This window comes from Taudactylus pleione, unplaced genomic scaffold (assembly GCF_031769625.1).
Source record: "Taudactylus pleione unplaced genomic scaffold, aTauple2 ptg000608l, whole genome shotgun sequence".
Lineage (NCBI taxonomy): Eukaryota > Metazoa > Chordata > Amphibia > Anura > Myobatrachidae > Taudactylus > Taudactylus pleione.
In genome coordinates this window covers 3,328,626-3,343,353 of record NW_028285010.1, presented here as the reverse complement: position 1 = coordinate 3,343,353, position 14,728 = coordinate 3,328,626, and the positions used below count along the sequence as shown (strand labels likewise).

Sequence of the window (14,728 nt, the reverse complement as noted above, 5' to 3'; positions counted from 1 at the left end):
AGGCACACTGACCAATCAGTGCTCTGGGCACATAAAGACATGTAATGGGTAAGGCACACTGACCAATCAGTGCTCTGGGCACATAAAGACAAGTAAAGGGTAAGGCACACTGACCAATCAGTGCTCTGGGCACATAAAGACATGTAAAGGGTAAGGCACACTGGCCAATCAGTACTCTGGGCACATAAAGACAAGTAATGGGTAAGGCACACTGACCAATCAGTGCTCTGGGCACATAAACACATGTAAAAGGTAAGGCACACTGACCAATCAGTGCTCTGGGCACATAAAGACATGTAAAGGGTAAGGCACACTGACCAATCAGTGCTCTGGGCACATAAATGCAAGTAAAGGGTAAGACACACTGACCAATCAGTGTTCTGGGCACATAAAGACATGTAAAAGGTAAGGCACACTGACCAATCAGTACTCTGGGCACATAAAAACAAGTAAAGGGTAGGGCACACTAACCAATCAGTACTTTGGGCACATAAAGACATGTAAAGGGTAAGGCACACTGACCAGTCATTGCTCTGGGGACATAAATGCAAGTAAAGGGTCAGGCACACTGACCAATCAGTGCTCTGGGCACATAAAGAGAAGTAAAGGATAAGGCACAATGACCAATCAGTGCTTTGGGCAAATAAATGCAAGTAAAGGGTAAGGCACACTGACCAATCAGTGCTCTGGGCACATAAAGACATGCAGAGGGTAAGGCACACTGACCAATCAGTGCTATGGGCAGAAAGTCAAGTAAAGGGTAAGGCACACTGACCAATCAGTGCTATGGACACATAAAGACATGCAGAGGGTAAGGCACACTGACCAATCAGTGCTATGGGCACAGAAAGTCAAGTAAAGGGTAAGGCACACTGACTTTGTGAGAGTGAGACCCGCTCCTATCACCGTGTGTGTTTATCATTGTACTGTACAGCAATGTGGTGGGCAGGGTGTGAGACCCCCTCCTACCACTGTGTGTGTTTTATCATTGTACTGTACAGCAATGTGGCGGGCAGGGGGTGAGAGTGAGACCCGCTCCTATCACCGTGTGTGTTTATCATTGTACTGTACAGCAATGTGGCGAGCAGGGGGTGAGAGTGAGACCCGCTCCTATCACTGTATGTGTTATCATTGTACTGTACAGCAATGTGGCGAGCAGGGGGTGAGAGTGAGACCCGCTCCTATCACTGTGTGTGTTTATCATTGTACTGTACAGCAATGTGGCGAGCAGGGGGTGAGAGTGAGACCCGCTCCTATTACCGTGGGTGTTTTATCATTGTACTGTACAGCAATGTGGCGAGCAGGGGGTGAGAGTGAGACCCGCTCCTATCACCGTGTGTGTTTTATCATTGTACTGTACAGCAATGTGGCGAGCAGGGGGTGAGAGTGAGACCATCTCCTATCACCATGTGTGTTTATCATTGTACTGTACAGCAATGTGGCGAGCAGGGGGTGAGAGTCAGACCCGCTCCTATCACTCTATGTGTTATCATTGTATTGTACAGCAATGTTTCGAGCAGTGGGTGAGCGTGAGACCCACCCCTATCACCGTGTGTGTTTTTCATTGTACCATACAGCAATGTGGCGGGCAGTAGGTGAGAGTGAGACCATCTCCTATCACCCTGTGTTTATCATTGTACTGTACAGCAACGTGGCGAGCAGGGGGTGAGAGTCAGACCCGCTCCTATCACTGTATGTGTTTATCATTGTACTGTACAGCAATGTTTCGAGCAGGGGGTGAGCGTGAGACCCGCTCCTATCACCCTGTGTGTTTATCATTGTACTGTACAGCAATGTGGCGAGCAGTGGGTGAGAGTGAGACCTGCTCCTATCAACGTTTGTGTTTATCATTGTACTGTACAGCAATGTGGCGAGCAGGGGGTGAGACCTGCTCCTATCACCGTGTGTGTTTATCATTGTACTGTACAGCAATGTGGCGAGCAGGGGGTGAGAGTGAGGCCCGCTCCTATCACCGTGTGTGTTTATCATTGTACTGTACAGCAATGTGGCGAGCAGGGGGTGAGAGTGAGGCCCGCTCCTATCACCGTGTGTGTTTATCATTGTACTGTACAGAAATGTGTCGAGCAGGGGGTGAGAGTCAGACCCACCCCTATCACCGTGTGTGTTTATCATTGTACTGTACAGCAATGTGGTGAGCAGGGGGTGAGAGTCAGACCCGCTCCTATCACCGTGTGTGTTATCATTGTACTGTACAGCAATGTTTCGAGCAGTGGGTGAGCGTGAGACCCGCTCCTATCACTGTATGTGTTATCATTGTACTGTACAGCAATGTTTCGAGCAGGGGGTGAGCGTGAGACCCGCTCCTATCACCGTGTGTGTTTATCATTGTACTGTACAGCAATGTTTCGAGCAGTGGGTGAGCGTGAGGCCCGCTCCTATCACCGTGTGTGTTTATCATTGTACTGTACAGCAATGTGGTGAGCAGGGGGTGAGAGTCAGACCCGCTCCTATCACCGTGTGTGTTATCATTGTACTGTACAGCAATGTTTCGAGCAGTGGGTGAGCGTGAGACCCGCTCCTATCACTGTATGTGTTATCATTGTACTGTACAGCAATGTTTCGAGCAGTGGGTGAGCGTGAGACCCGCTCCTATCACCGTGTGTGTTTATTTTGGACAGCTCAGCTATAGGTGGTAAATCAGGCTGCAGGTGCTCACAGAAGGTTACAGCATTGGGAGAGTATAATGCAACTAATCTCTCTGAAGGGCAAATAATTCAGCGGAATCTCATCTTGGCTTAGGGCGACTAACTACTGTACACCCGCAGTCCGTAACTCATGGTAAAGACCTGGCCATCGGGTATTAACACTTAATTAAATCTATACGCATGGATGGGCGAAGTTCCAGTGTTTCAAGCAAAGGTTAATTAGACTAGCTGCTTCCCAGGAACAAATCTGAGGGATGTTAATTGACCCACGCTCCCCTGCACATCCTGCCCCATAGCAAGTTCTGTCTTCTCTGGGAGTTTTCACTGTATTTCTCATATTATAGAGAAGAAGAAACACATCTAACTGTAATTCTGTAGTAGTATTATTATTATTATCTTCTAGTGTTTATAAGATAGCAGCATATTACATAGCGATGTACAATCACTACAAGCCCCCCACACCACTGTACAAGGGACACACGCTGTCACCTGACTCTCCTCAGTTCTACAATGTAATATAACCTGATTACTTGTTTGTATACTCATTATTGGACAACCTTTGTTAAAAACAGTTTAGATATAACATAATTGTACAAATCCATGCGTGCGCACAGTGTCAGATTCCAGAGCCGGCCAGGAGCCGCGAGAGAGAGAGATCTAAAGATCGTTCTCCTGCACCTGGAGCCTCCATAGGCTTAAAGCAGTTTATACCATCTGAAGATAATCTCAGAAAGCTTTACTTTTAGTTTAGTACATAGGGGTCAGATCGTAGTCCCCATTGAACTGCAATCTGCAGTGCTAATTAGCATTTCTGGGAAATCTCCTGCATTGTGCCATTAGTACATAGGAACAATACATAAAATTATGCAGAAACTGCAGTTTGTTTTTGGGGTCAGTTGAAGTGTGGGGTCTATTTACTAAGCCTTAGGCCCGTATTCAATTTGAGACGGAAAGCCAGAATCTGCAGAAAAGTTGCGCCGATTACGTCATTTCGCCAGGCGGAAAAGTGTCGCCGTATTCAATTCGAAAGACGAAAGTCAGTGCAATGTAATAGGCGGAAAAGTTTCACCTATGAATAGCAGGCGAAAAAAGTGCAGAATTGGGGTTTTGGGGTGCAACGTTGCGGGAACCCCCGTGCATTCTTCAGGCAGTCCCCCAAAGGTAAACTGTCAAATTTTTGTTTTAAAAAAAAAACTTAAGAACACCCCAAGAAATCACTTTGAATTTGGGGGCGAAAAAAAAAAAGTTTGGGGTATAAAGTTCAAAACTAGCGAACTAGACTCCAGGGGGGTCCCCAAGTACGCCCCGGGTGTTTTTTCCATTGCAGGGGCTTGTGGTAGGAGGATTTTTCACCATTTTTTACACTTAACTTTAGCAACTTTTAAATATGGTGACCCCCATTTTCACGTACCCCAAATTTACTGGGATCAGTTATTTTCTGCAAAAAAAAACCCTGAATACTGTTCTGCACCACGTATAGAAAAACGCTATTTAGCAGCTATTGAGCCCATTTAAAAACACCAAATACCTTCAGCAAGCCAAATCGGGGGGTACCATAGGTAACCCCCATGTCAGAGCATCTTTTGGGGGATGTCAGGCTGATTTCCCCAAATCTGACAGGACTTTCCGCTTGTTTCAGTTTCGCCGGGTCCCGCCTTCCCCTACTTTCAAATTGAATACGGGGATACGCGGGCACACGCGCAATACTTTTCTGCCTGCAAAACACGCGATGTAGGCGAAAAGTCCGGGAGGAACACCAGTATGCCACTCCAAATTGCCCCAGTTTCACACCGAAATTGCATAATGTTGTACGCAGCCCATTAGGTTAGCGCAGGTAGATGCTCTGTTTCAGGACTACAGATTATCCTGCTCTGCATCGCGGGTATCGTCCCTGTGTGTCCTAATAATAAATAGTTTTCATGGCGTGTATAGTGCCTTATAAGTGTCCTGTATGAAGACCTGTAACCAGTTCTCTCATTTTACTGGCTAATAAATCCTACACTAAATATTTTTATTTCAAAGCACTGAAGCTAAATTATTATACTTTTATTTGTTACAATAACATTGCGTTACCTTCTGTTACCAAACACCTCCAATAAAAACCAAGAAATTGTATCTAATTGATTAAATGTTTTTTTTTTTTTTTTTAACATGTTCATATTATTTGTTTTTAGCAGTAACGACACTGATCATCCTATGGAACATATTTGATGTTGTTATCTATCTTTTAACTGGAGCACGTTCCTGCTATTGCAGCACGGCCAGCTCCCGTGTAACGTAATGAAATATGTCACCTTAATGTGTACATAATATACTGATGACATTAGCATGTTATACATGTCTTGCCTTAGTATTACGCTGTGTGGCACTATATAATTAATTTGGGAAGTGATAGATTTATTTATTTTAAACTTCAGAATTGCTCTAGACACAATGTGTAGTTACTGATGTAAAGTGTAGCATGCAGTCACACTAATATGCCGTGGTTATCTGCCTTACGGGCTCTGAAATCCGATAGTAGGAATCCCCTAATACAGAAGCCATGCCGTTTGTCAGTACAGTGACCCAGTGCTGTGATTCTGCCCCAATGCAGGCAGGAACTGGAAGAGTACGCCACAATGAGAGCAAAGGAAAGAGCCAAGAAAGACTGGGAGGAAGCAGGACGGAGAAAGGAGCAGCAGGCCAGGAAGATGCATTACCTGCTTAGCACAGAACAGGTTAGTGTACAGCGCAGCCCCCTGACAGCTCTGGGAGGCCGCCGAGCCTCACACACTGACAGAGACAAAGCAGCCGGCTGAATAGGACATGACAATGTGAAAAGATATCACAAAAACACAACTTCTACTTCAATTAAGTGGTTTTCTATGTGTGAGGGCAGATAGCATGACAGCCCTGTAACAGCATCAGAGCACAGTGCTGGTGGCGAAAAGCCCCAACTCAGCACTTCCATCCCCGGCTGTGAGACAGGAACGTGTCCATCCCCGGCTGTGAGACAGGAACGTATCCATCCCCGGCTGTGAGGCAGGAGCGTGTCCGTCCCCGGCTGTGAGACAGGAACGTGTCCGTCCCCGGCTGTGAGACAGGAACGTGTCCGTCCCCGGCTGTGAGACAGGAACGTGTCCGTCCACGGCTGTGAGACAGGAACGTGTCCGTCCACGGCTGTGAGACAGGAGCGTGTCCGTCCCCGGCTGTGAGACAGGAACGTGTCCGTCCCCGGCTGTGAGACAGGAACGTGTCCGTCCCCGGCTGTGAGACAGGAACGTGTCCGTCCCCGGCTGTGAGACAGGAACGTGTCCGTCCCCGGCTGTGAGACAGGAACGTGTCCGTCCCCGGCTGTGAGACAGGAACGTGTCCGTCCCCGGCTGTGAGACAGGAACGTGTCATTCTACAGCTAAAGCTCATTTTCCTTCTGTCACCGACTTGTGGATTTTACAGGGAATTTGTCATTAAAGACAAATCATTTATTTTGCTTTTATTTTGCGTCTTGCCGTATTGTTAATGCTTGTTTAGTAGCATATGTCTGGTGAAAGTGTGTACATAATTTATTATGCTAATGTGCTGCTGTCAATACGTACTGAATGATATACCTGACACTGTATTCCAGCATTATACATCCCAAGACATTTCAATGCCAAACCAATTAACCACCTCCATTGTTCAGGTAAATTAGCACAGCCAGATGCCGTCCTCTGTTACTTTACTTCTGCCACACTCAGTTTGTTTTACTTATTGAATTAAATCATTTATTTTAAAGTGTCGTTGCGCAGGCAGCCATGTTGTGGCCCGAAGTATTATTCATGGGGTTGCAGCCTATTACTGCTCTGGGAACGAGTGACATCATTGAGGCACTTAGTGGCAGCCATGTTGTCGGCTGAAGTATTGTTCATGGGGTTGCAGCCTATTACTTCTCTAGGAATAAGTGACATCATTGAGGCATTTAGTGGCAGCCATGTTGTCGGCTGAAGTATTATTCATGGGGTTGCAGCCTATTACTGCTCTGGGAACGAGTGACATCATTGAGGCACTTAGTGGCAGCCATGTTGTCGGCTGAAGTATTGTTCATGGGGTTGCAACCTATTACATCTCTGGGAACGAGTGACATCATTGAGGCACTTAGTGGCAGCCATGTTGTCGGCTGAAGTATTATTCATGGGGTTGCAGCCTATTACATCTCTGGGAATGAGTGACATCGTTGAGGCACTTAGTGGCAGCCATGTTGTCGGCTGAAGTATTATTCATGGGGTTGCAGCCTATTACATCTCTGGGAATGAGTGACATCATTGAGGCACTTAGTGGCAGCCATGTTGTCGGCTGAAGTATAGGTCATGGGGTTGCAGCCTATTACATCTCTGGGAACGAGTGACATCATTGAGGCACTTAGTAGCAGCCATGTTGTCGGCTGAAGGGATGTACCTGAGAAGGTAGTCTATCAGTTCCTTCAAAATCAGAAATTCCACAGTTGCATTTAAGCCAAACAAACATTTTTTTATGTACATGGGTGTTTTATATTTGTGTTATTTTTAAGTACAACGTGTAAGAAATCACTAAGGTTTTGGTAAAATAGAAACAGTAAGACATTTTTCAATTTTATATTCAACTTCCAGAACTTTAGTGAACCATTAATATTTTAGACACTTTTTGAATTCATTGTAAATGTATTATGGCAAAGATTTCTATTGTAGTCATCTTAAAAGATTTGAAATTAACTTTAGCCATAAACAACTTTAACATACGAGGGATTCCTGATGCATACCTTCCAGCATGACACATTCCGGGAGGAACAAAATGCTCTGGTCCCTTAATTTATGATTGCTGCCACCTGCGTTGAATTAGTTAATTGATAAGGAAGGTGTTTCACAACAGATGATGGCAATATCCAGTAACATGTACAGGAATTGGGTTCCACAAATATCTGCGAATGGCAGAAGTTAGAGGTTAAAATAAATACAGTGATCCAGCATGGTGTTCTTGTTTTCTAAGTATTATATACTCCGCAGTTGCGTCTAATTCTACATGAGCCCCTCTGAGTGTAGTAGACTGCATATCACATATACAGTATGGTTCTTCTTTTTTGTCATAATTCAAACCCACATTGCCGAAGATAAAGAAATAAACTAGGGAGCAGTTATTTAAACTGTGTTCATTTTGAAGTTGTTAAACATCCATTCAAAGCCATAAATAATGTTTTCTGCTCCACCTACTGGCTAATACTGTAAGGTATCTCTGCAGTGTGTATGAAGAACATGTAACATAACTTATATAATTACAGAGGTCATCTTATGTTGGTATTTGTTCATCAATTAAATAAATTGAAGGAATAAACAATAATTTATGTATTTACTAACATTATGTCCATAGCTATTGTTACATTTTCTATAGCTAAAAGAATGATTCCAAAGTAGTAAAAACATGTAAAGTAATACAAATATTTTAATTTTTATGACTTGTATATTTATGTTGCTTATTGTAATGTATAATATTGTAATTTTTTTTTTTAAATCTTGTGCTGGGCATACAGTATACAATTATATTTCAGATATATGGCTAATCTGGCTGTTGGAATGAAAGCCTGGTAATGTATGGGAGCAAATGACAGTCGATCATATGGTTTTAAACACTGGAAAACCGACAAAAAAACAATTGTTCAAATTGGTTAAATCGTGTGTTTTAACCAATTTCTCTGAAAGACCATTTTGTCTGTTTTCCAGTGTTTGTGAGCAAATGGTCCATTGTCATTTGCTCACATACATTTCCAAATTTTCATTCCAACCAGCCAGATTGGACAGATATCTGACAGATAATTATATAGTATATGCCCAGCATTAGTTTGACAATCTGTTAGTTCTGAATTTAATTTGAATTTTTTTTATATTATTATTATTAATAAATCTATTACTATTATTATATTTCAATTATTTATTATTTTTTGTAATATGCATTTTCAAATTTTAAATAATGATTTCAATCAGTTATTTATTTATATTACATATTCTAAATGTTTTTTTTCTGATTTGTATAAATTAAAGTACAATACACATATAAAAAGTTTACTTTTAATAATTTAAATACTTTGCTTATTTAACTGTGAATATTTATTAATGTATTATTGTTGGTTCCTATCAATTGTTTATATTTAGTTTATATATCAGTAATTTATTTTATTGATTCATATTCCTTTTGGAATATACTCTTTTTTTTTATTTCCAATAACACATTATAAGAGCTCACAGCATCTACCTAGATTTTAGTTTTTCTGTCGTATGTGAATTGAAGCATTTTGAAATAGGTTTCACTTCCCTTTTTTGTCTATTTCTAGTGTATGTTTAATAGTGACAGTGGGGAATAATCATAGGGAAGGTCAGAAGATCTTTACAAAAGGTTATTTCACAGTTACTCCATCATTGTACGTGCCACATGTCTGCCGGCTCCTTACACCTCTTACAGCTCCTCTGCCCATAATACAGTGAAAGTCATTGTATAAGTGGTGATTATGGCACATTCATATCTTACCACACAGATTGGGAACGTGACCCCAGAAGCTCTACTGACCCTTCCTACCCCTGAGACAAAGAAAATCACAAGTTTCTCCCAAACCTCAAACTCATGATTAATAATGTTTCCAGCCAAGTCATAGGGGAATATGGCCGGGCGTCACTGCCAGCTACACGAAGAATATTTCACATCCGCTATTTATAGTAGGAGCATTGATTACAGGGGGAAGTAAATTATATCAATGATATATTACAAGAAAGTGTTGCCTATGAAAAGGATCGATTACGTTAAATTGAAGGTATAAAAGGAAAATATAATTAAAAAAACTAGTTGTGTTTACAAAATTATTTTTGGCAAACTACAAAAAAAAATCAAAAAGGTTAACAAGCGGTATGTAGTCACGATGTCGGCATTCAGAATGTTAACACCAGAATGTCAACATGTTAGGTCTGCTGAATGTCAACAGTCAAAATGTTGACATTGACATAATGTCAACTCTGTGAATGCCGGCAGGCACAATGTCAATAGCTCATTTTAATGTTAGTGCAAGGGTTAGGCTGTGGTTAGAGTTAGGTTACTGGTTAGGGTTAGGATACCCCTGGGGTTGGTGTCATGTTGCCGTTAGGGTTAGTGTTAGGCTGTGGATACAGTTGGGTTAGGCTATTGTTAGGGTCATGCAACCGCTAGGGTTAGTGTCATGCTGCCGTTAGGGTCAGGTTAGGCTGCTGTTAGGGTCATGCTGCCGTTAGGGTCGGGTTAGGCTGCTGTTAGGGTCATGCTGCCTTTAGGGCCAGGTTAGGCTACTGTTAGAGTTGGGTTAGGCTACTGTTAGGGTCATGCTGCCGTTAGGGTCGGGTTAGGCTACTGTTAGGGTCATGATGCTGTTAGGGTTAGTGTTATGCTGCCGTTAGGGTCGGGTTAGGCTACTGTTACGGTCATGCTACAGGTTGGGTTAGTGTTAGGCTGTGCTTAGGGTCAGTTTAGGCTACTGTTAGGGTCATGCTGCCATTAAAGTTTGTGTCATGTTGCCATTAGAATTAGTGTTAGGCTGTGGTTAGGGGCGGGTTAGGCTACTGTTAGGGTCATGATGCCATTAGGGTTAGTGTTAGGCTGTGGCCAGTGTAGGGTTAGGTCTAAAAAACCCAGAAAGCACTCTATTGCCATGCCGACTGTCAACATTCACTATATCGACATTCTGTAAATGTCGACATGTCACACGTCAACATAACTTCCATGTTGACATTCTGAATGTCGACATTTTATATCACACCCAAATAGTTAAGTTCTGTCCTTTTCATTGATGTAGCCTTTTGACAAATTTTTGACAATAAATTCCAAGCTTCCTTAATCATATTTTATTTTGAAAAGGATTAGACTGTTGTATGTAATAAAGAAAGGTGTCTGCTCTAAGTCTGTATTTGTTATTGAAACACAGCTTATACCTGGGATCAGTCTTCTGGTCAAAAGGGTCACATATTTAATCATATATTTATAAACAAAAACTAAAACAGAAATGTTGTTGTCAAAATAATGAATAAATATGGTATAATTGTGGTGTACATAAAAATGTGTGGTTATAATAGCAGTGTGCAAACAAGTGTGGTATAATGCTAGTGTGCATAAAATAAGTGGTATAATTGTGATGTGCATAAACTAAGTGGTATAATTATGGTGTGCATAAAATAAGTGGTATAATTGTGGTGTGCATAAAATCGTGTGGTATAAATGTGTGCATAAAATAAGTGTGGTATAATTGTGGTGTGCATAAAATAAGTGGTATAATTGTGATGTGCATAAAATAAGTGTGGTATAATTGTAGTGTGCATAAAATAAGTGTGGTATAATTGTGGTGTGCATAAAAATAAGTGTATAATTGTGGTGTGCATACAACAAGTGTGGTACAATTGTAGTGTTCATGAATTAAGTGTGGTATAATTGTGGAGTGCATAAAATAAGTGGTATAATTGTGGTGTGCATAAACTAATGGTGCGTACACACTGGGCGATTAAAGTGAACGACTGAACGATAACGATATCGTTATTGTTCAGTCGTCCACTTTATCGGCCATTTTTAACACAAAAATCATCGGGTTAACATGCAGGCCAACCTGACGATGTCATCAGATTGCTGCATGTTGGGGAATGGGGGAGAGAGCCCGGCGCTGAACGATATCGTTAATGATATCGTTCAGCGGGTGTGCTCAATGTCATGAACGACATTGAGCACACCCTGCCGGGGACACACTAGACGATATCGCTCAAGGAGCATATTGTCTAATGCGTACGCACCATAACTGTGGTATAATTGTGGTGTACATAAAATAAGTGTGGTATAATTATAATGCGCATGAAATAAGTGTGGTATAATTGTGGTGTGCATAAAATAAGTGGTATAATTGTGGTGCGCATAAAATATGTGTGGTATAATTGTGGTGTGCATAAAATATGTGTGGTATAATTGTGTGCATAAAATAAGTGGTATAATTATAGTGTGCATAAAATAAGTGGTATCATTGTGGTGTGCATAAAATATGTGTGGTATAATTGTGTGCATAAAATAAGTGGTATAATTATAGTGTGCATAAAATAAGTGGTATCATTGTGGTGTGCATAAAATAAGTGGTATAATTGTGCTGTGCATAAAATATGTGTGGTATAATTGTGGTGTACATAAAATAAGTGTGGTCTAATTGTAGTGCACATAAAATAAGTGTGGTATAATTGTGGTGTGCATAAAATAAGTAGTATAATTATAGTGTACATAAAATAAGTGTGGTATAATTGCAGTGTGCATAAAATAAGTGATTTCATTGTGGTGTACATAAAATAAGTGTGGTATAATTTTAGTATACATAAAATAAGTGTGGTATAATTATAGTGTGCATAAAATAAGTGTGGTGTAATTGTGGTGTGCATGAAATAAGTGTGGTATAATTGTGGTGTGCATAAAATAACTGTGGTATAATTGTGGTGTCATAAAATAAGTGGTATAATTGCACTGTGCATAAAATAAGTGTGGTAAAATTGTGGTGTGCATAAAATAAGTTATTTAATTATAGTGTGCATAAAATGTGGTGTAATTGCAATGTGCATAAAATAAGTGATATAATTGTGGTGTGCATAAAATAAGTGTGGTGTAATAGTGGTCTGCATAAAATAAGTCAGGTATAATTGTGGTGTGCATAAAATAAGTGTGGTATAATTGTGGTGTGCATAAAATAAGTGTGGTATAATTGTGGTGTGCATAAAATAAGTGTGGTATAATTGTGGTTACATAAAATAAGTTTGGTATAATTGTGGTGTGCATAAAATAAGTGGTATAATTGTGGAGCGCATTATATAAGTGTGGTATAATTGTGGTGTGCATCAAATAACTGTGGTATAATTGTGATGTGCATAAACTAACTGTGATATAATTGTGGTTTGTATACAGTAATTGTGGTATCTGGCCTTTGTTACTTACACAATGTTGAGGCAGCCATTTTGTGGGCTGGACCGATACTTAAGATAGTGTAGCATATTATTTGAAATAGGAGCGAGTGACATCACTTTTTCCTCTTAGATCATCATCCCTGGATATCGTCTATAAACTGTTCCACCCACTGATTTAATTGACGATATTTGTACTACTGCTCAAATAGTTTCTGCAAGTGGAGTTGGTGGATGAGATTCTTCTAATGGAACTTTCTATCTGTCATGGAGACCTCCTCTTACTGCAGCGCATGTTAGGCAGCGAGATCCACTTGGCATTTTATACAGAAGCGCACCCGTGGATATTATCTGTTTGATGACTATAGACAGGTATGTGTCACAGCCATTGCCTTGTCCCTGTATGAGCAGTGTTCTCCACCCAGGTAGTTCTGGTTTTGTCCACCACATGAATGTCCCCCAAACACTTGACACATGCCAGCTGTTACATAGCATTGGCGGGAAGGCCCAGGGGTCTGATGGCATCCACTCAAGGACTTCCTATCCTCTGGCATAATGCCTCATGATTGCCAAAAAACAGATGTGGTCCCATTATTGGAATTGGGATCTAGGTCTGAAGGATTTTGTAGGTTACTTCTTCATACTCCTGGACACTGTTACTGAGGCCGTACTAAATCAGACTATTATCCTGTGATAAGAATTCTATGATATATAATAAGGCTTACCACACAGTAGGTTACATTATAACTATAGCTATAGAGGAATTGTGTGTATTGTATGAGAAATGATAGGAAATTCGCCCAAGCTCGTGCAGGTTACCTCACATTCTAGCTGTAAGTGAAGTTCCGGCTATCACCTGCTTTGTGATATCTTGTTTTTTCATTAATTAAAATGTGCCCTGGTGCTACCATGGTACAGAGTATCAATGCAATATCCCCGAGATCTGTATTGCCAAAGCAGAAAATTATACACGTGAAATGATTTCTCTCCTCGGCTAAATATCATGCATAGGCCTGTTCCAGCCAATCGGATTGCTGGGAATATATACATTGTATATACTATTAAGCCAGATAGATAGATAGATAGATAGATCGATATGAGATAGATAGATAGATAGATAGATAGATAGATAGATAGATACAGTATGAGATAGATACATATGAGATAGAGAGATAGATAGACATGAGATAGATACATATTATATAGATATGAGATAGATAGATCGATATGAGATAGATAGATATGAGATAGTTAGAGAGATAGATAGATATGAGATAGATAGATAGATAGATAGATACAGTATGACATAGAAAGATATTAGATAGATAGATATGAGATAGATAGATACAGTATGAGATAGATAGATAGATAGATAGATACAGTATGAGATAGATACATATGAGATAGAGAGATAGATAGACATGAGATAGATACATGTTATATAGATATGAGATAGATAGATCGATATGAGATAGATATGAGATAGTTAGAGAGATAGATAGATATGAGATAGTTAGAGAGATAGATAAATAGATAGATAGATAGATATGAGATAGATAGATATGAGATAGATAGCCAGATATGAGATAGATATGAGATAGATATGAGATAGATAGATAGAGAGATAGATATGAGATAGATAGATAGATAGATATGAGATAGATAGATAGATATGAGAAAGATAGATATGAGATAGTTAGAGAGATAGATATGAGATAGATAGATATGAGATAGATAGATAGAGAGATAGATAGATAGATATGAGATAGATAGATAGATAGATATGAGATAGATAGATATGAGATAGTTAGAGAGATAGATAGATATGAGATAGATAGTTAGAGAGATAGATATGAGATAGATAGATAGATAGATATGAGATAGATAGATAGATAGATAGATATGAGATAGATAGATATGAGATAGATAGATATGAGATAGTTAGAGAGATAGATATGAGATAGATAGATAGATAGATATGAGATAGATAGATATGAGATAGTTAGAGAGATAGATAGATATGAGATAGATAGATAGATAGATATGAGATAGATAGATATGAGATAGAGAGATAGATAGATAGATAGATAGATAGATAGATAGATAATTGGATGGTGAGGAGTTGGGGATTACCACTTCAGA

At 40.2% G+C, this 14,728-nt stretch overlaps 1 protein-coding gene across 1 annotated transcript in view; it reads left to right on the top strand.

The window, feature by feature from the left end:
• The window catches only part of SPATA17 (spermatogenesis associated 17), a 308,936-nt gene that overhangs the window by 122,909 nt on the left and 171,299 nt on the right, over positions 1–14,728 (top strand). Inside the window, exon 6 of the mRNA XM_088454023.1 lies at positions 5,260–5,383. Within this exon, the coding sequence (XP_088310149.1) occupies positions 5,260–5,383 (124 nt within the window). The remainder of the gene's footprint in view (positions 1–5,259; positions 5,384–14,728) is intronic.